General features: G+C 41.5%; 1 protein-coding gene across 3 annotated transcripts in view; it reads right to left on the reverse strand.

The window, feature by feature from the left end:
* The window catches only part of PRR5L (proline rich 5 like), a 41,925-nt gene that overhangs the window by 8,653 nt on the left and 10,675 nt on the right, over positions 1 to 22,597 (reverse strand). For 2 of the 3 annotated variants that reach the window (XM_050334945.1, XM_050334944.1), the window contains exons 2-7: positions 19,961 to 20,336; positions 18,549 to 18,629; positions 15,589 to 15,637; positions 6,578 to 6,635; positions 3,482 to 3,573; positions 70 to 210 (exon numbers count right to left, since the gene is read on the reverse strand). In XM_050334945.1, the coding sequence (XP_050190902.1) occupies positions 70 to 210; positions 3,482 to 3,573; positions 6,578 to 6,635; positions 15,589 to 15,637; positions 18,549 to 18,629; positions 19,961 to 20,130 (591 nt within the window). In that variant the 5' untranslated portion in view covers positions 20,131 to 20,336. Of the gene's footprint in view, positions 1 to 69; positions 211 to 3,481; positions 3,574 to 6,577; positions 6,636 to 15,588; positions 15,638 to 18,548; positions 18,630 to 18,783; positions 18,919 to 19,960; positions 20,337 to 22,597 lie in introns of those variants that run through there. The other variant, XM_050334946.1, reaches the window with a different exon arrangement.

Here is a 22,597-nt window from a genome sequence, read left to right on the forward strand (position 1 = left end):
GGTGTTCATATTAGTTCACTGAGGTCAAGATAGCCAAGTGGAGTCAGATGAAAAGCAGAGGCTCCCCACCTGCAGAATTAACAGCATCTGGACAATGGAAGCTGGAAGCTTTGTCTGAACCAGAGGAAGAATTTCTTCCAACTTTACTTTTAGCAAGACCAAGTCTCTGAAGCCAAGAAGAGCAATCTGACGGATAGTCAATTCCTGACCCTAAAAAACACAGAAGACAAAATCCAAGAGTTGATAAAGGGATGTGTGAGCATTGCACCAACACATGTATGCACACAGACAGGAAGGGTCTGTCCTCCCCATTGCTACTGGGGCAAAACACCCCCCAGTCACTCAGGCTGAGGATTCCTAGTATTCTTTGGTTGCTTTCCTCTCAGGCTCTGTCTCACATAAATTCTGAAATAAGCATCACGTCCTCTGAGGCACCACGAGGTTTGGAGTGGAGCCAAAAATGGGCCTGTATTTCATTAAAAGACTACATATTCATGAAACTCGCCATCCAATTTGATCACAAACATTCAAAGCCTAGGCTGGATGTAGCTTGTGCTTTTACCACTCAGAGCTGAGAAACCAGACAAGGTTTGTTAGGGAAAGAAGTTGGTGCAGATTATTCCTTAAGTAAGCCTACCTGTGATCTACGTTGGATTCTGGTTTTGCTCAGTGTCTGCAACTTAGACCTTGCTGATATGACAAAAATCCACAGTTTTATCCATTACAGATTTTAGGATTTAGGCTGGAACAAAGCTAGCCAGACTGCTTGAATCAAACATCATTTTAAAAAACAGCAGCTTTGATATCCACTGCAAGGCATTCCATGTCCTCACAGCTACTTTTTTTAAATCAACAAGTGAGCAGGATTAATGGACGACGTAATATTTCTCAGCATATTTAAACACAGTCAAACTCCATTTGGCATTCTGGTGTTACCACCTTTCCCGCTGCTATGCTTAATGTCTGAATGACTTTCTCTTGCCCCACTGCAGCTTAAAAGCAGAAATTTTCCTCCCAGCCCTGCCCAGTACTCTTTAGCCTGAAAAGTTTGCCTTGTTATTCTCAGCATGGTAATCTCTGCCCCATAGTCTGTTTGGGAATCATTTTATGATCTCCATAACACACTCAACATGGCAAATATTTAGCTGGAAGGAACTACCAGCAGTTAAACATTAATTCATAATAGGTTTAATGTCATAATTAACAGCATCATCAATATGTAAATATGAATTAAAGCAAATAGTCCGGAGGGTAGCTTGGACATTATAAAAGCACTTTGTGGTTTTAAACTACCACAGTGTGTTTAGAAACATGGAGGTGTAGTTAAGACCAGTATGTATCTCAGAACTGTATTTCAGCAGCTGCAAACTTTTTATTTATATCATGCAGTTTAGTCCCATTAACTTCATACCCCATTTCAAAATTCAAACATGTTTGTGTGCCAAACAAAACAAGATTTGTTATTCTTTTTTCCGTATCAGTAGCCACATCAACAGCTGCAACTATATGAAAGCCAGTGACCTGTTTACATAGTTTCCCTCTGTACAGCAATTTAACCAACCTGGCTGCTTAAAGGTCATATTTTTGCAACAGCTATGAGCCTCGGGTTTAAACTTAGCTGAGATAGGAAGTTACTTCTAGTTACTACCTTTGGTAACATACGCTTACACATTTGGGTGACTTGGTTTCATTTTGAATGGGCAGTTGCTGGGATCATAGAAGAACACAACTTAACAATCGTGCTGACATTTGCAGGAAAGGACAGGGAACCAACAACAAACTGACTTTCCCATCTACCAGAGTTGCGTGCGAAGAACTGAAGCCTGATGAAAGACTTGCTAGATGAGCTCTCTTCACATGTTGTGGCACATCACATAAATGGTTATGTATAGTTCCCCATTTCTAGGAAAAGTCCGATCTTGTTATTAGGACACTGGCCTGGGATAAGAGCAATTTCTTATACCTTGTTGCACTTGCAGCCATCTCTGTGGTAGCCTAGGGCAGCTTACTCTGGGTCAAATTCTTGGATATACTGAGGCAGCTTAATCCATACATTTGTGCAGAATTTAAGGTGCCTACAAATCTTTAAATATGCCCTCTGTTACCTTTCAGTTCCTCATCCATAAAATGGCAATACTTGCCTAACTTTACAGCTTCTATGATATATTTTGAGTGATTTAGATACTGTTCCAAGAGAAATACAGCAAAAAAACTGTGCTTTCAAAGAATCTCAACATCCCATAGTCACACTTTCACCACTATAACCAAGTTACTTCCAAAAGCTGTACCCACAGTGCTGTAATTTTTGTTCGGTTTCTGATCAGAGACGTTTAAATAGCACGGGAGTAGATTTTTCTGGTGAGTGGTAGAACTCTTAGCATCAGTGGGTATGGCACACAGCTCAACTGTTTCCACAGTACACAGGCAGCTGCAGTGCAGACAAACCCCTGCCTAAAAAGATTAGGTCACTCCCTCACTGTGAATTAGTTGCAAAAGGAGAGAAAAAGATGGTATTATAATTGCACAGTTTTACCTGTCAAACACCTACCTTTAAGCATCTGCAGCAAGGAAAGAACAAAAACAAACACAGTAGAAAGGTTAGTGTCTGTCTTTGCAGAAGTCCTTTCTCTTTCAGGATTAGAGGAAAAGGGCAAGCTTTGAGCTTTACCTGCTGCCTTTCAAGCAGTACAAGGGAAAAATAATTTTAAAAGGCTCTGGAAACAATGTCTTATGGAAGAGGCAAAAGTCAAGAGGAGGAGACTAGCATTTCCAAGAACGTCATTCTCTGCATGAGGTACATTCTTTTTTTCCTCTCATGGAACATAATTAGGCTGCTCGTACAGAAACCCTGACTAAGCCTACATTAAAAAATGATACAGGTCAGTACTTCTGATGGGATACTCAGCTCACCCAGTGTAAAAAGGTCTTACACAAAATTGTTCATTCATCTTTAACCCATAGATTTATGTGACCCCTTATTAAAGCCTCGAAAAACCCAACTGAGGATTACCCAAAAGCACAAATGGGCTATAAGCCCTCCAAAGCAATTAGGGGTGAGTTCAACACATTTTCTCCTGATCTTTAGATTTGTCCCTCTGAAGACAAGTTGTCAGTGCTGTCATCTGCACTAAGAGTGCCAGCTACTTAAAAATGGAGGAACCATAAAAACTCAGAGTTTCAGTCTAGACAGGTATAGTCCAACAGTTTCAATGTCCAAGCTTAGCTAAGCACAGACAGAGGGTAGACAAATGGGAATAAATTAAGCCCAAAGCACTGTGCTTGTCCAGGAGATTTTAGAAGTCCTTCTTACACAGTTAATTCTGACTTGGACAAAGTCTCCTTCCTCACAGATTTAGTTTAAAGGTTTTGACACCTATTCAGCCACTGGTCAAACAGTGCTGCTAGCAGAGAAGTTTCCATTTGCCATTAGCAGGCATTGAAGTTACACTGCTTTACCTGACTGAATTACAATTAAGATTACCTGGACCGGGTAGAATATTGCCTGAAGTGTAGGCAGAGTTTCTGTAAAATAGTGATCCCAGATTTCAGCCAGGACATCAATGCGATCCTCACCTACAAAAGCAGAGATTGGGAGCAAAGACTTCAGTGACAGGGACAGTAAAATCAAGTTTGATTTTCCAAATACTCTGTAATTTCCCAAATAAGAGCTCCAAACCCACCCTTCACTTTCACAGTTTCTGCCCAAAACTGGACATTGCCCAGCTAAGCTTCACCTTAGCTGGCAGAGACACAGGGCTGTGACCATAAATTGTTCTGTCGCTTACTGCAAAGAAAACAGCTCTGTGCAAAACGTGAGACCAATTCCAAAAAAGGAGTGAAGTCCTCTTCAACTGGAGGCTTTAAGTCCACAGCAAAGGATTGTGCAGTCTCACAGCTCACAGCACACCCCACTAATGGGGGAACAGCCACACATTAGCAGGTGAATCTGAAATCCAGCAGGTCACAGCCAACATCAGTTGATCATCCATCATCCAATTGAGTCAGCAACTGAGTCAGGGAGACCACTTACAAGAGCTGAGCCCCCTCTGGCATCCACCAACTACCAATTAGCAGTCAGGAACCTGACAAGGCACAAAGCCACTGTGCTTCTCTCAAATGTGGTACTTGGGAAGGTTCCTGAATGGAATTCACCCTCATATGACTCCAACTTAAATAAACATCCCGAAAAGCAAGTGGGTACTTAAAATGATGGAAGATTAAGTTATGCATCTTGTGATTCACATGACAAGAATACAACTGTGATCAAATTATGCTCATAGGTTTGTCTTACAAAGCTGTGTGCTCCTCAGCATTTAGGCTCAAAGCCTCTAAGTTTTTAGGAGATTTTTCCCATCCCAAAGTCCAAATGTTTGGAATGTTTTTTTCAGATTTTAGGTACATCCCTAGAAATTTCAAGTGCAAATACAGACACCAGTTTAAAAGTACAACTTTCTGACAAAAGGATATACATTCCATAGAGCCTTAGCTGGAGGTTACATGCAGTCAAGACTCAAGGAGCAGTAATGTAAGATGGACACTCAAGACAGATTTGAAGGCTCAGCCTCAAGGTGAATAAAGGCCCTTCATGAGGAACTGGAATACACATAAAATTGCAACTCAAAGGAGCCTTATCACTCTGTACTGAAGTGCTTTCTGAACCGGGAACTTCCACATGGACTTTCAACATGCTTTTCCGTGGGTTGTGCGGTTTAAGACACAGTCAGAGAGCAGAGAGCCAACAGGACAAGATCCTGCAGACATTTCACTTTGAGCAGAGAGCCCATCAAAAACCACAGAAAGGTTCAAAGGGAGTCTTCACTGTTTCAGGTATGACTATGGCTTCAAAACTGGAACTGCAGGCAGACAAGAACCCACACAACACCCCCGTAACAGCTACTCATTACCAGCAACAGCCAAGTGAAAGGGAAAAAGACAACAGGAAACAGACTAATTGAACGTTTAAATTTTTTCCTCCCTGCCTCCTCCCCAGGACTGCAATGTTTTGCTGTGTGGAGACAGAATGAAATGTCATAGATCACTTCTCCTTCTGAAGGGGAAGCAGGAATGGTTTGTTTCTTCAAGAAATCATAAATCCTACAGGTGTTGAAAGAGATTCTGACAGCCTATATAAAGAAAGATCATGTTAAAATAAGAGGCTGTGATTGAAAAATAGACACAGTAAAACACTGCCATGCCCTGCAACAGGAGCATTATTCTGTGTCTGGATGCTGGGGTAGTAGAAATTTTCCAGGAAGACAGAGCTAACTGAGAAGCATACACAAGAAATTCTTGTTGCTGTGACCACAAGACCTGTGACAAGCCTACACGTTATGAAAGAAAGGTGCCCATGAGTCATCTGCAGAGATGCCAGGCTGCACACAGGCGAAGTGTCTCCAGCATCACTTTAAACTAGGGACAGAAAAATGAAGTGGGTTTTCGTATCTGCCTAGGAAACCTCATCTCACCCAAACTACTTGAGCATCTGCAAAATACTCTTAGGCAGTTCTCAGCTTATTACAGGCTCAATTTTCCTAATGCTAGAGCAGATAATGGAATAGTTTTACATGAATACAGAGACCAAGTCTATGATTAGCTGTGCAGCACTCATTCTGAAGAGCTGGCTGTGGCAGGTCAGGTACCCACACTGGAGAAAAAAGCAGGAGTCTGCCTTTTTTCCTCCCTTACAGGGCCAGTGCCAAAGGAGCACACACCAAGCAGCAGGCTGAAAACTGCTTAACTCCTCCGGGGACCAAATCTTACAGTCTGCCAGCTGGGTGAAGTCATTTGGTGAAGAACAGTGCAGAGGAATCCAGGACCAGCAATGATGTGAGATTGTAAGCATCTATTGGCATTTAATGACCCACATAAAACAGACTGGTGATTAGTAAGAGATCTTCCTACAGGCTACAAAACTGGGTCAAACCAAACAGCAGCTTAGTTTTGAATAAAGACTTGCTTGCTTTGCTTGAGCAAACAGTTACTAAGTGTGACCAACTCCTCACACATCCAAAGAGCTACTGCACCATGCTAGCCTTGGTCTACAGACACTCTGCAGTAGCAAGCATCTGTACCCCAGTGGTTTGAACAGAACTACGTGTCCGATCAACTTCTTTCCTGAAGGATTTCATTCTCACCAAAGGAACCATTTTTTTCTTTAAATTTACACAAAGTTCAACTCTCAAAAGCATGACAGAGTAACTAAACCTGTGCTTACATCAAGCTGCAAATTACATTGAGAAATAAAAGGCAGAAGGCAGTTCCAAGCAGTTTTGCAACAGGATCCACATCCAGGCCAGAACAGCTTTAAGCCCAGGTTCAACTGCCACACAAAAGCCACATTCCTGTTCTCATGATGAAGTCATTGCTGGTGGGAGCATTGTGGCTCTGTGGCTATTAAAACAGCCCTCCATCCCTTCAGCTTCACAAGGGCTGCAGTGCAACCTGGCTCCTGAGGGGTTGTGTGACACCCTACTACAGTACCAGAAGGGGCTGTACAGTTTCCAGACACGCAAAACATCTTGTCTGACCAAACATCAAAGCACAACTCCCTTCCGAAACAGGTTACTACTGTACTTGCCTTCACACAGCTTGACCTTCTCCTCCATAAATAGCAAGCCTTTCGCAAGGAGCTGGTTCTGCCAAGAGAGAAGAGAGATGTGCATTTGCCTTTTCTGAGATCTATAATAAACATATAAGAATGATTTTTTTCAGATGTTATCCACTATGCATGCAGTTATCTAAAGGTTAGGCATATTGCGGTGCCTTCTTCCAGCACTGGTCTCAATGTGAGTGCTATACATTCATTAACCCCCTCTTGTTCAGCTGCACATAAGAACACAACAGACACAGCAGTTGAAACACTTGCCAGAAGTAGGAAGGGTCACAGGGAAAGAATCAAGAAAATAAAATGGCTCTTACTATAATAGTGCAGCCACATAAGCTATCCCTCAGTCAGGTGATGGAGGTGATCAATGGGCCAAATGCTATGAAAATGTCCCACTCTTTTCTTTCTTTGTACTAGCTCACTGTTTGCTTAAATGCACAGTAAGCCAGTTCAGTTCTCTAATATCCACTTCTCTATTCCTACCTATTCCCTTTCCATGAGGTTGTTTCTTTTGCTACACTGAGCAGTTGGCTTATCTCAGTATGTAGTCCCAAGCTACAGAAGAACTGGCAAGAGCTAGTCCTTCTAGATAAACTCAACTGTCATGGACCAGACAGGTCGAGATATCAATATGCCTGTTTGCAGCTCACAACATTTAAATATCTGATTAGATTTTTGTTCCCCCTTCTCCAAACATAAGAACAGTGCAAAACCAACACCCATCTTTTTGTTCTCCCAACAGCACTAGGTGAATCAGTTATTAAGATGTGAGAATCCCAGAGAGAGATGCTGCAATCACCACGTAACACACTCTTACTGCATCCTAAAAGATACAGGCCTACTACAGAGATCATATTGATAGAGAATAAAGCCTTCTGTCCCTCTGAAAGAATTCAATATCAGGGTAGCACACAATGCTCAGAGATGCCTCCACCCTTGTTCATCACACAGCTTTTGCTTTTAAGTGGGTAACCAGGTCAAAGCTGCACTTTTGAACCTTCTATCAGCAGAGGAGTGAGGCACGTCTTTCTTCAGTCCCAGTGGACCCTGCTGTCACACCACTGCCTGGACACCATCAGGGCCTCCTGATGAGCTGCCATATTGCATACCTGCCCTGGCACTACTGCTCTGGGTGATGAACCTGCCTCCTGTAACCATATACCAGCCTGGCTCATCCATGACACACACAGGACCAGGCAACCAGGAAAGCTACCGCAAGCAAAGAGAGCAGCACGCCTCTGCATCCTCCCTTCAACGAGAAGGAATGCAAAACTGGAGTACTACTGTAGAGTATAAACGGAAGGAAACAGTGCTTTGTGACATTCTCAGCCTGGGAGACACTTTTCAACTGGGGAAAAACAACAGGAATCAGCAAGTCGGACAAATATGTTCACATATTGAAAAAAACCTGCAACATTCCAAAATGTTGCTAGCAACAAATGGAAGGTGATTGTTTTGCAAAGATTCTCTAGCCGAAATATGGGCCTTGGAGGGAAATATTAAGTTGTTGGGATCACCATTCAGGTTTTAGATTTGTTCAACAGAAATAATGGACTACACATGTCATGCTCTGGACAAAAACAACAAAAAATACTATCCAGGGGAAAAAAACAATGTGAAAAAGGAGGGAGGAAGAAAGCTGGAATGAAAAATATCATAATAGGAAAAAAAAATGAAACCCACTTATGCTGTAGATATTTTTCTGTCTGAACAAGAAGATAGTGTTGGAGTGATATTGCACTTCAATTCTTACAAATGCTTTCGGTTTATCAATAAAGTATTTAATTTCTTTATTTTTCAATCTGTAGATCAAGGTAATTACCTCTCATATTCTGCAGGGAAAATTTATAGCTGGTCTTTAATACTGTGTCATTTTAAACTACTTTATAATAAAAAGTATACACACATACACATATATATGAGGGTATCACTTTATTTTTTTTTGTTTTTCTCAGAAAATATTTGTTCCATTTCTACCTGCACTAAAACATCAGGTTTCAATTTACATATGACTCCTGAGCACTGTGGCTACAATCTTTCAGCTACTTTGCTTAAAAGTTAGTATTATTGATATTTTCTACTTCCAGAGATGAGGGGTTTTTTATTTTACAGCTATGTCAGCAACCAAAACACACAGTTGTACACAATAATTAACAGAACAGTTATATCTGTTAAATATATATTTAGTAGTAAAGAATTTATAAAACTTTATGAATGTATTATCAGCACTTCCATGTGCTAAGTAGATTGCATTATCTCATTTTTGAGGTTTCTTCAAAAGTTTAGGTCCCTGTAGTTACTACAGATGTTTCACTTGTCTTTTCAGATTTTCCCTTTTCTTGTGGAAGAGACATTAAAAAAAAACAACCCACACTTCATTTCCCTTTTCCCCATCTTAAAAATATCTGGAAATTTTATTTATCCATCTTTTCTGCTAAAGTCACAGGCTTAGAAATTTATTCAGTCCAAACATTAACCTTTCATATCAAGCCAGACAGGCAAATTGTCATTAAAAAACCCTACAGGGTCTGCTGACAAATCAATAGAACCTAATAAATGCAGCCACAGTATAGGTCTGTATCAGACCTTGTCTAGATTACAAGTCTTATTTTGATGCTGCATCCCTTCTTGCCAGAGGCAATCCAGAGGCACAGAGCTAAGAGGATAAATAAAACTATTTGCAAGCAAGGATAGATAAAGACTCACACCAAGTAAGCTTGAAGGATGCATTTATTTGAAAAAGTTTAGCTTCCACCTTTCATCTCTTTCCACTTACAGCTGAACTGTGAGCTTTTGGAGGATTTTGGGGAAGGAGTTATTTTCTTCCCTCCCCAAATAAGCTTTCCCTGGTTCCCCAGGGTGAAATTCTCACCCTGCTGTTGGGACACCACGGGATGTTAGATGCTCATTGTAGGGGGTGCAAATCTGCCCTAACTGCTGCTACAGAAAAGGATGATTTGCAGAGAAACAAAGTCTCAAGGTAACGCCCCACATGTACATGCACTTGAGAAATTTGGAGAGAGTTGTTTTGCAGCAGATAGAAGTGAGCTTGTGAAACCTTACAGGTTGAAACCCTCGAACTTTTCTCAGTGCAGAAAACCACAATGGCTGTTTCAGGTATACCACTAAGAAGAGCAGCTAAGAGAAAGCCTTAAGTAAGTTTTGAAAAGCCGTAAGTTTTGAAAGACAGGCTTCAAAGCTAAAATACTCACTCTTTATTTGTTCCTCAGCAAAGACCCTCCCACAACGTGCGTGTGCTTGCTACTCTTTAAAGTAAGCTGCGCTGAAATTATTGGGAATCAAATAAAACTTTGAAGGCAGTCACATACCACACTGTAAAACACAGATGCTTGGTAATTCCTTCCTTTTTCCTGGCACAGATATTTTCCTCTTTCCCTGTTAGAGAAATTGAGGCAAGTTTCTCCATTCATACCCAATAGAGTAATTCCAGTTACCTCACCTTCTCAGAAGGTGGAAGCTGTCCCAGGCACAACAATTGGAGTTCCTCTCTCAAACCAGAAGTGCCAAATACCTTCTCCCTCCCTCCACCTTGGCAGGAGCTGGTCATCCCCAATGGGGGCCATGGAGGCCCTTCCCGTGTACACTCCCACTATGCTCTGGGCAAAATGGTACCATCTGACTTTGCCTGAGGCAAATAAGATGTGGACTGTCAGAAGCACTCTGTCAGCAGCCTGACAGTTGTGGTGACAGCCTCTGGACAGACCCAATAGGAAGGATTTCGGGGTGACAGCCCTGCCACTAGCACAGCTTACTCTGCTGTGGGTGGTATATTCAAACAGAAGGGTGCCAAGAAACAACTAAGTAGTCTTGGCAGCAATTCCACAGAAACCATCAAGGAGGCTCAAGACATCACAAGGAAATTCACATCTTGTCTGAAAGCCACATCTGCAGCATAGCAAGGTACAAATGAATTCTTCTCCTAATAGAAAATAAGCCATTATCTTTGGGGGAAAATATTTTACACAAACACCCATTTAATTATGGACAAATTTTGCTTTCTGGTCACGTCTCCAAGAAAACATGCCCAGCACGCCTTTTAAAAGCCACCATTAAATTAACACATTAATACTAGTTCATCAAACAACATAAGTTTGGAACAGAAGAAAACTCCAGAACATATTCAAAATAATTGACCTCGTTTTGCAGGGTGAAAAAAAATTTAGTTTTTCTTCTGCACTTTACAACATTTCTTCAGTGGAGCCCCCTTTTCTAGCTGAAAGCTGGGGCTTTGTGTTCTAGTGCTAAACCACACTTTTACAGCCTCTACAAACACATGGTCACTGTTTTGTGGATAATCTGGTGTTAATTTGAGATAAAAGGCATCACCCAAACTTACTTGTAAGGTATTTTCTACAAAGTTATTGTCAGTTGCACACATACACCTACCTGTTTGTTGGAACTGTTTTACAAAATGTGAATTTGTGTGAGCTGCAGTATCTCATACCTACAGCACTCCCCACTCCCCTTTCTTTTTTCTCTAAAAAGAGAGAAAATAGTGACAAAAACACAGAGAGCATTTCAATCCTATGTGGATAAGAGACTTCAAGATAAATATGAAATAACATTTCCAAATTATTTTTCTTAGAGCTAGCTTTGTTCACAACAGATCAAAAAAAAGTCTAGCTAAAGAGAGAAAGTGAAGCAGGGAGAGTAAGAAGGATAGCAGACCAGGCAGACCAAGAAGGCAACACTGCTACAATCTAGAGCACAAGGTGCCAGCCAGGCGGCGGCTGCAGGAATATCCCACAGCCAGGCCCCCTGACTCTGCACTGTGAGTCACTGCTCCAGGTGGGAACCCTGCTTAGCCAGGGCATGGCTCACTGCCCAATGCCACACTTTGAGCGACTTCACACATGTCTACAGAGTTAATGTGAGCAGGGCCTGAAAGCATCTGTCCCTGCTGCTGCTGCCACCCAGGACTAAGTCCTCTCTCTGCTCGATAACAGTGAGGAGCAACCAGGGGACCCCATCCACGATAACAAACCTGGACAGTTGCTATGGAGTGCCTGGAGCTGCCCCATGAAAACTCAGTCCTAGAAAGTGCCAGATGAAGCAGAAATAATTAGCAGACCTGCACGAACAGAGGTTCCCAGCCAGTAAGGAGAGAAATACAATAATAAAGACCAGCTTGACCCAAAAGAGTATTGCAGGCATATGGCTGAGCTCTGCAAGTCACACAAGTGTGAATTCTCTTTCTTGAGCAGCAGCTCAGCTGCTACAGCCTCTGGCAGCAGGCATGAGACAGTACTTGGCCAGAGAAGAGCTAAGGTCGCCTGAATTCAGAAATAACCATTGCTCCAATAACCTATACAACTATTTCCTTGCCTTGCTGTGAGACAGGTAGACATAGAAACCTGGCATCAGGAAAAGATACATCACACACACCAGATTTTTCCCTTTGACTAAGCAGACACATGGTATCTCCAGCTGTTAGTTAGGCTTTACAAAGCAGCCTTTCAAAGTAGAGAGCAAGCATCACGAGAGATGCTGGAGTCATCTCTCCAGGCTCGAGTCCCAGAAAAACATGCAGCAGGGACCTAAGCAAAAGCTTCATGGTGCCACTGTAGAGGGAGGAGTGCATGTTTCCCCCTCCCACTGTGGCCACCTTGCACAGCCCGCAAACCTACAGCTAGAGAGACTCTGAGCCACAGGATGGTTCACCAGTACCACTTCTAACTGCCCCAAAGGGAGAAGATAAAACAAGTTTTGGCTTGGATCCAGGCTTGCCTCATCACTAAAACTGCTTACTTTTCAGCTATCCATTATCATCTTGCTCTTTTGACTTTGCATGATACCCCACAACGTGTGTGCTCGCATGCTGCAGTTTCTGTGGCTTCGCATACAAAGAGAAAGCCAGGTCTAATTCTGAGTCAGGACTTGCCGCCTCCGCTGGCTCTCCACTGCAGCAGGCTGGAAATTATATAACAGCTTGCATCTGATTTTAAGACATCAAAGCTCTCTTTGGATGAAATAACGAAATACAGTACACTTGCCATTCCTCAGCTGCCATCTCTGCCAGGGCAGGAAGTGGACTTAGGCTGAAGAGGCATCAGCTCCGGGCATTTGACTTTCTGCATTTGCAGCCTGTATGTTCTGGGAGAGGATACAGTGCCTGGGAAGGGATCAGGTCTCTCCACCTTGGGAAGAGACAGTCTGGAGTTAATATGCATAAATGCATTTGCTTTTTCCACTCCCCATGAGTTTCAAGATTAACAAGTCCCCAGAGAGTGAAAAGAAACAGTTCATCCTTTCCAAAGGTTTTATTTCAGGCTGTTTGCAGAATCAGGCTGATAATGCATCAGTTCATCAATACTCACTAGTTTTATATTTAAAAAATTTTCTCCACAAGCACAAGGGTCAAAGAGCAGGAAAATAAAGGGAGCTATCTTGTCCAGCTGCACCAGAAAAGTCCCAATCACCAATACACCCTGTTCCTTCAAATCCCAGGCTCTTATCTTCCATGGTCATAGGATTTCTCCATGTTGTTGTTCAGCTGACCTCCAGCAAAGCAACTTAGCAGAGAGAGCAAAAGGTGAGCTACTGGGTTACAGAACAGAGAGGTGAGTGCAAAGTGTCCCTTTTCAGCAGCAGGAAACTGTTGAATCAGTTAATGGGCAAAGTCAGTACTGAAAAACCTGGAGCACAAAGCCCTGCTTTAAGGCAGATCTGCAGCAAATACTGCAAATCCCAACTATTTAGCATTTACACTCAGACTCTCATCCAAGGAGATGGATTGTATATATAGTAGGACTGCTAAAGCAGCAGATCTATAAACACAACTCTCCTTCAGAATGAAACATCTGAGTTTGCACTGAAACTCTTACAGGAATTATATTTCTCTTTCAAAGACAACAGGCTCACTAACTCTGGTGTGACGATGGTTTGGTAGCAGAAAAAGACTGCACAAACTCCAACCATTTCCTAAACATTCTTTTAGCAATCTCAGGAGCTAAAAACAGTTAATTTGCACAAGTGTTGATGAAAAGGACTTGTGAGTAATCAAGTCAAGTTGATCACAAAGGTAGCTTTGTCTCACTATAAAAGCTATGTTCCATTTTAGTCTTGTATATTCAGTGGTTAGAAAAAAATGCGCATATGTGAGTTCATAAAATATATATAATGTAAAATCACGAACTCTTAAAGCAAATGTGATTTTAAACATTATCTTAGTGACTCCTGTTATAAATGCTGTGGCATAAGAAATGGAAAACATTTAAGTCCGTTTAGCACATCTAAATATTACATGATTAAGTTAGTTGCTATGATTGCTGCTAGGATGTTTAAAACTGCCTGGCTAAACAGATAGCATAACCTTCAGGGTCCATTTCAATCTAAGAGGACAGACAACTTGGTTCTTGGGATAGCTTTCAGTGGGCTTTAATGGATGGAGGAGGAAGTCACTGCCAAAAGACTCCACTCCACATACTGGTGACCCACTCCCAGCACCTCCCCCATGTCAGAGGTGATGACCACAACACGTCAAAGGAAGTAGTTGAAAACTTTATTTTTTTCTTTCAAGGTTATTTTTCAGCTAAATCAGCAGCTTGATTCAACTCTGCTCATTTTGGTGGTGCAGTATTGCCGTAATTCTGCTGGCATCAGCAGTGAAACAGAACCCACAGACAAATGAAATAATGTTTTCAGCCCTTCTATGGTACATGAACGTTCTTTATCCACTCCATGGCCCTAGGATTTTTGAGGAAAGACATTCAGGAGGGAGTGATGGCTTTTATCACTGCCATGTGCTGTTAGTCTAGAATCAGAAATAAGTCTGCATCTTACCTCACAGATGGAAAAAAAATCTCATTTCCGACAATAGCCTTTATCTCACAGTTTGTCTCGCGACTTGCCTACACTAAGAGTTTTACTTCAGGCTAAGTCTGATGGATGCCAAGTTATGCCTTGTAACATTGAGCAAAAATAACCCAGAAATTAAATTTGAGTGCCAGTGGCTGCTGCCAGACCCCTCTCAGGCTCTAGGAAATGTCCTGCCACGCGACACCAGCAGCCGCCTCTTTGCAGTAAACAACTTGTGCAGAGAGGGTCTGAGGAAGTGGAACATAACTACCTCTGGGGCAGGAGTTTGCTTCTCACTTGCCAGCACAGCAGGGGTTTTTTTTAAGTCTTGTAATCTAATAAATCATGTAATCTGATAGGAAGCAACACTAGTCTTCGTTTTCCTCCTTTGAGCTGTTAGCATGGTACAAGCGGCATCAGCCGCTTCAGAAAGTACTGAAATTTTCTGTCTCTCTCTTACTCAAAGGGAAAAAAACCCTCATATTTCCAGCAGTGTCTTTTGTTTTAATCAACGCTACACTGATCAAATTAAAACACTGAAAGCCATCAGTGCTTTCTCAAAATCATCCAACAGGTTTTCATGTGGTTACATGTCTGCCTACCTGGACAGTATCAGTAAAAGGCAACACTTACTCACATTTGTGATTGTTCAAGTCTTCCCTCATCCTTCATATATTGCTTTTTCAGAAGCTGCATTTATATTTGTGGGACTAAAAAGCAAAAAGTACCCAGGTTGATTTCCTGCTGATAGAAACTTCCTTCTCTGTGCCCCCTTCTGCCTCCAGGCAGCTGTTATCATTTCTGTTCCCCTTTGCTGGCCCCTGTTGCAGAAAATCTAATTCTGAATTTTCTATTCTAGAGAAAAGGTATCCCATCTCCTTAAAAAAATTCAAGTGAATTCCTTCTTGATCTTGAAAGGCTACTAGTAGCCTTTCTTAAGAGCAAAGGAAGACTATCCTTAATTTTGCACATACATCTCTAAATATGGTTACTCCCAAGGCTACATGGCCTGCATTTAAAAAGTCCAGTACCTCCAGCAGCCCGTGTAGGAAAACAAAAATGAAACGTGTAGGCTACATGTATGTAAAGAGGTGTCTTAATTTTTGTATAGGCTAAAAAGCTGAAGAGAGCAAACCTCAAAACAAAGCAAGGAAATCATGCAGTACCTGAAAGTAATCTGTGATGAAGGATCCAAGTTCACTCTTCAGCAGCCGTCTGTAGACAGAAGGAATGCAGCCATGAAGTAGCAACCATTGCTGGTCATGTCTTACAGGTATATCTACACTTTACTACCAGTAATACCAAAGATATGTGAGTACATGTGAATGTGTGATTACAGCCACAGTTAGATTTCTTTTACAGTTACATATATATTTTGCAAGTGCCTGCAAAGGCTATCATCAAATTTTAAAGGAATGAAAGAGCTTCTCTGAAGTCTACATGCATCTAGAACAAGTAAAAAAAAACCCCAAAACATTTACCCCCTTGAATGAACAGAAAGCTGGGGAAACAATTTAAAGTTATTTAGATTGAAATCCATATTTTTTCCTGTTTTTTTGTTTAAACAAAGGTGTCTTTCATTCTGCTGAAGATAGCATATCTCCCTAATGTTGTACTTTCTTTTCTCTTGGAAATAAAAAATGGGAGGATAAGGAGAAGAGAAATCAAGCAGAAGCTGCAGCTTCCCCGTGGCTACCACATCACAAAAAATAAAATAGAAGACATATTTTTCAAGAAAGAGTTTCTAGAAATTTAAGAAGTGTTTTTAATACATGTGGGCAGAAACCATTCTAAAGAAGTCTTTCTAATTGAAACTGTTGGCTTTTAAATCAGGCTGTGAGAAAAGTTTTAAATTCTAATACATATTTGTATTTCAAAACACCAATATAAAAATCGGGATTGTCTTACATCAGAAGAAACATTAAAATACAACTTACAAAGTTCAGTACATTTGCACTTTCAGCTTTCAGTGACTGAACATAAATCCTATAGCAGTAAATTCTGCCTAAAACTTAAAAGTCACCCAGCACTTTCCACTGCCAAATATTGTGGGGTCTCCTCCTAATCATGGCCTCTTGCTTCCTGAAATTCCATCTTGCAGTAGCACTTCTTACATTTCCTCTTGCTGTCACAACTGACTTTCAGAGCAGTAAAAACAAAAAAAACAAAAGCCAGTGACACGGTATCAAATCACAACAAAATAACAACATGGTGTCAGCAATCCAGAGCAAAATGTTACCACCTGCTGATCTCCTGGTCCTGTCATTACTGTCCTCTAAAACTCTCCTGTGTTTCCCAGTGTCGAATGGCTAAGCACCACACAGAATCTGAGAGTCTCTTACTGCATTTGTTAGCTACAACCAAGGAGCTGAATGGAGAGCTACGAAAAAGGAAAACGCACCAGCTCGACCTAATGGACACAAAAGCTGGATGTCTGACAGGTCTGGCTTTTTGCCCAGTGTCAAGTTGGAGATTCAGCTCACACACACAGAGCTAACACTGTGTTGGGAGCTACAGCAAGAACCACAGGTGCAAGGCTGCAGGTGTTCATACAAATATAAATGCAGATGCACGTCCTTCGCTCCTTAGATGGACATTAATGAGCTACTTGAATGTTAAATGGCCTACTTAAAGAATGACATTTGGAGATGTAACCAATGCTCAAGGCACCTGCAGGAACATTACTCATGTATGTCAAGGTGAGTGCTTCCAAGTACTGCTTAGGAGTGCATGTCTGTGGAGGAGGGCATTTCCCCTTCCACCATCAGCACTGCTTTCAAAGGATACACAGCTCACAAAGAATTTCCTGTTCTTTGCCTGACTCTCACTTCAGTAACCAACATGAAGCATGGTTCAGCCACTGGGAAGGAGAACCTGGGCGCACTATGGGGGTACAGCAGGATGCAGCCACTGCTGTGGGCAACAGCTGGGCAGACAAGTCACAAAGCCCAAACTCAGTCCCCAGGTCTGCTAACAGGCTGTGGGTTAAGGCATTTCCCAAGCCTTATTACATTTGTTTTTATTTTCACATTCAGAAATAGTCATCCCATGGAGAATTAAGACTGCTCCAAGTACTTAAACCTAACTTGAGGACTTCTGACCCGAACACATCAAAGTACCATTAAAGTATGAAATGCTGCCCTTGCTCAACTCTCAAAAGGAATTATATTAAACTTTTCTGGTTTGGGAGCAGACCAAGTCGGACAGAGTCTCCTGCACTGATAGCTGCATTTATTTTGAAAGTAGGGAAAGGGGTAGTTTAGAGTGCTGCTCAGTACATGCTTAGCTTAAATTGCCATTTGAACCTTGGAGTTCAGAAAAAATGCAAGAAGGGTGGGGGGAGGGCATACAAAAGGAGGAGAGAGACAGCACTCTTGATGAATGAGTATGAATGTAGTCATAAAGAGAGGAGGATGAACCTACATCCATGAACCCTGACAATACTCTTAGCAGCACTTGAAACCAAGGCAAGAATAAATTGTTCTTTATCTACTCTACAGTCCTATCTATTGCTAATCAAACTTTCCAACTAATCAGAATGAAACCACAGATAACCGTGAAACTTACTTTTAAAAGAAAATGATACTTTTAACCATCACTAACATCAGTGCCAGAAGATGTTTGGTAGGGTTTTAGTTTTTTTATCTTAAGGTTCATATTTTCAAGTCTTGCTGTGCAATTATCATGTAAAGATTAAGTTTTCAAATTAAATGCTGGGGTTTGTTTAAACACTCCTCCATTCTGAGAAGCTTGGTTTTAGAAAAGAGATGTTACTATCTTTGCAGTTTCCATGACAAAAAATGTGTAAAAATAGCCAGAAGAGGTATAGTCCCCAAGAAGGGACAAAACCCTTACAATTCAACTCAATAAACAATCTGTCCTTGTTAAAGCTACATATCCATGCAAGTCAGACAAATATTATCCAAGTACCCCATACCATTCACTTTACCCAACAGCAAAAAAGAAGCAAGTTAGCTTGAAACCCCAAAGCTGTGCTTAAGTTTGCTTTGACCCCCCTGCTCCTCCCACTAATATTCTTTAACTGTGGTTCTGTAAGGGAACAAACCCAAGCAAACACCAAACAAGCAGCAACTAAAATCCATTTTCACACATTTCAGCAACCTACCTGATATTTTCATTGAGGGTGTAAAGTTCATTGTTTTGCAAGCCTCCTCCTTTGAACACGTTTATCACTGCTGTTTGAACACTGTCAAAAAAGAAATGAGACAGTGTAACACCCGTTAATAACAGCCAGCAGTCTGATTTAACACAGAGCACAATGCAAGCTACACACCAAAAGCAAAGTGGTTATAACCAGGTGGAGAAGTTAATTACCCTTAAATACTTCCACTCTTTCTCACCTTGAAATCATCACTGTTATTTACCTTCATCTGTCCTCAGAGGTAGAGCAGAATTAACCTCCATTTCTGTCTACTGTAAGCAAGGGAAAGTTGTTAGAGGGACACTGTTCGTGCTGCAGGTTAATTGCTACGAGGAGACACAAATTTTTGGTAATGCCTGCCAAACTCATCACGCTGCATTATGCAGGAACCACCCACTCTGCAGCATCTGACGAGACCCTGGCTGTGCTGGAAGACATTCTGCAGTGAGCATTACCTCAGTCACACCCAAGCTTAAGCCTTGTTAATGCCTGTAAGAAGCTGTTGAGTATCTTCTAATTCATATCTCTCTCACCAGCACAGAGGAAGTCATAAAGTGACAGCATACAAGATGGTTTAGCGGGTCTAAAGGCTTGTCATGGCTAATTAGAGCAGGTGTCATTCCCTTAATGGACATTCCGTTCTGTGGGCCAGTTATAGCATCTGCATGCTTCATGGACCTCAGCTCACTATCGTGGCACAAAACTGCAGTGGTTCTGCCAGGCTACTTTTCTGCAACATTGGTCAGCTGAGCTGGGTCAGCACGAGAGAGGGGTCTGCAGAGCACAGAGCAGGTGGCAGAAGGTGGGAACACCCACTTTTGGTATCAGCAGACCGTTAGATCAGATCAGGACAGAGGACATCTCATTGTTTTCTCATCACCCTTCTCATTGTTTTCTCAGTTGCTATTGCTGCATGGCATGCACTGCAGAAAGGACTTGGCTGTCAATAGGAAACGCTGGTAGAAGCCACAAGCTTAGTAATTTTCAGAGGAAATTGACTGTGATAAAACCTTCATAATATGCAAATAAATTTCTCTGTGAATTAAGGAACTGTCATTTATTACAGTAGTAGGAATATGTTTTCCTAAATGGTTCTTAAAAAATGCAACTGTGAACAAAAAACAATTCTTCTTTACTTCAAGACAGTACCACTGAACAGCATTGACCAAAACCAACTGAACACTACTAGCTCTAAATTTTTCAACTCCATGGATGCTTTCAATACCAGCAAAATTTGGTCATGCCAAAAATTCATGCATGCTTATGAACAGAGGAGATTAGCTATAAATGGTGTGAAGCACAAAGATAAGACATACATGGCCCTTACTGTGGAGCTGCTACAGAGCAAGAGCTCAGCCCAGGTAGATCCTGCTCACCTGTTCCAGGCCGAGTTGGAGCTGAGCTGCATAGCCTGCCGGGCTGCCTGGAACCGAGGCAAATCACTGAGGACAGGGGAGCTCATGAAGCGAGGTCGGGGCCTTCTGAATGAACCCATCTTGTGGAACTGGAGAGCAAAGGACGGAGCTATGGTGAACCCTCCTTTCATAGGGTCAGGTGGAGTGGAGCGGGACCATCAGAAAGTCTCTTCTCTTGAAGGTCCAAGCACCAATCTCAGCAATGTCGATGAAACTTCAAACCCAAGGACTCAGTCAACAGCAAAAGCAAAGAGTCAGCCTTGGACCAGCAGTTCCCCACAGTGTCAGGTTGTGACATGGGCACGCACTGCATTATGATGAAGGAACTGAAGCAGTCCTGCAGTGCAAAAAGAAAGGAAAAGAGTAAGGCAGAGAGAAGAGGGATGAGAATATCCTGTGCCATTAACAGCAAGTTTGGGCAAATCTTCCTGAGTTCTTTAGCATCCCCATTTCCCATCTTGCTCCTTAAATAATGACCCAACACAACTAGTCAGAAATACAAGCATGGTCTCTCTTTTGATTTCAGTTTGCAGAGATGCAAGAACAGAGATGTCTAAACTCTTCTGACAGAGACACTTTACAAATACCTTTAAATAGAGTTAGCCATTTAGCCTGTATATAAAATAGTAGTAATTGGAGAAAGAGAAAACTATTCCACTAGAAAAGAAACAAAGATAAACAATGGAAGAAAAGACTAACGAACACAACGCTTTTTTTTGAGAAGTGTTGCTGCAAAGGAATAAACTCACTTGTTATCAGTTCACTACAAAAAGGATACAATGGAGAGCTTTTGCAAATGGGTTCTGACAACCAGATATTTTGAGAGTAAGCATGACTTTTATGTCTGTGTTTTTTCTACAGCATGAGAAGTAATTGCTAGGCCAATTACGAAATGCCTGTACTTTCCACTCTGATCATCATCTTCATGTAGACGAATATGTAGCCCCAAGTAAACCACAGAAATAGAAGAAGTGATCTTGGATAAAAACCACAAAAAAACTTTGGCAAAGCTTCTGTACTTTGAAATCTTCCCACTTCAGATTATTACAAGCTGTAGTTGTAGTTGGCAGTTTGGAGAATGAGTTGTGGGAGAGAGGAGAGAAAAAAAAAAAAAAAAACAGATAAAAAAGTTGAGTAACTGAACTGCACCTGAAGGATGTAAGGGAAAATCTTCCCATTTCTGCTACACCTTCAGCATGAGACAAAAAAAGAGATGATCAGGCAAATAAATGTTGTGTATCTGCACAGTGTTTCTAATCTGACTAGCGTTCAGCTCCAAGAAACTCTTTCCACTGCCTAACTATAATTAACTCATACATGTATGAGAACAGCTTTCTTCCCACCCAGCCAGCCCCATTTCACACTGAGCTCGCTTTGCTAACCACTTGTCAGATTGCATGGCCTTCTCAGATTCTGGTCAACCACCATGAAGCCATCTCAAGGCCCCTGCTGTGCCACAGACATCAGATGCCCTACCAAGGAAGTTAAAGGAGAAAACATCGAGAAAACGTTTCATTTTTAGGCACTGAAACATGTGGTACTATCATTCTTGGTACTATTCAAGAAATAAATATGGTTGTTATTTCCTCACTAGCTAAATACAGCTTTCAGAGATCTCTGTGCAACTGGAACATGACTACAAGTGCAACTCTTTTCTGTCTTTAGACATCTCCTGGCTGTCCTCAGAGATGACAAAGCCCAGACAGTCTTTCATGACACAAGCTTAGCCCTAACTGTTGTTGGTTGAAAGGTCAGCAATCTTTTGATTCTATGGCTGCTCTGTTCCAATTACAAAAAACAAACAAATAAAAAAACCAAAACAAAAGAAACAAAAACAAAGAGAAACCCAAAAAACAACAACAAAAAAACCACACATAACTTTCAGAAATTAAGAATAAACATAAACTAGTACAACCAAATCATCAGGATCTTCTGTGTGCATCTTTAAGCAACAATTAATTTGACATTGCACACACATTTTCAATCTGCCAGCAATTTCTCTATTGGCAACAGTAACCACATCAGAAATCACTGGAGGAAAAAAAGCTACAGCACCTTGGAGAGCTGAGTGCAGGCTCTTTCGACAACAGACCAAAAGGTGTCCACCAGGCAAAGTGCTGTTTTTGTTGCAAAACAAGAGCTTGTGCCACTGTTTGTCATCTACAAGTCCCAAAGCTGACTGCATGAGGAGCTGAATGAGTGACAGCTCATTTCTCCTGGCAGCACTGTCAAATTCGTCACTTAACAATCTTTACACATAGAAACATTGAATGGTTTGGGTTGGAAGAGACCTTAAATATCCTCTGGTTCCAATCCCCCTGTCATGGGCAGGGACACCTTCCACTTTCAGAGCTATAAAATGCAGTATAAATGTTATTTTAGATCATTTGTAGGCATTCAACAGGTCTAGAAAGCAGTGGTTATGATGTGCTAGCCCACAAGCCTTGTCCTATCACTATTCCAGGTGCCATAAATGCATACAATCATCTTCCTCCCCAGTAGTGAAATGATTTTATAAAGATACATTTATATTTATGTTAATTTTTAAGGGGAAAGTTTAAATTCAGAAATGTAAATAAGTAGAGCAACCTCTGTGAC

Source organism: Myiozetetes cayanensis, unplaced genomic scaffold (genome assembly GCF_022539395.1).
Source record: "Myiozetetes cayanensis isolate MyiCay16 unplaced genomic scaffold, myiCay2020 scf6-25, whole genome shotgun sequence".
NCBI classification, from domain to species: domain Eukaryota; kingdom Metazoa; phylum Chordata; class Aves; order Passeriformes; family Tyrannidae; genus Myiozetetes; species Myiozetetes cayanensis.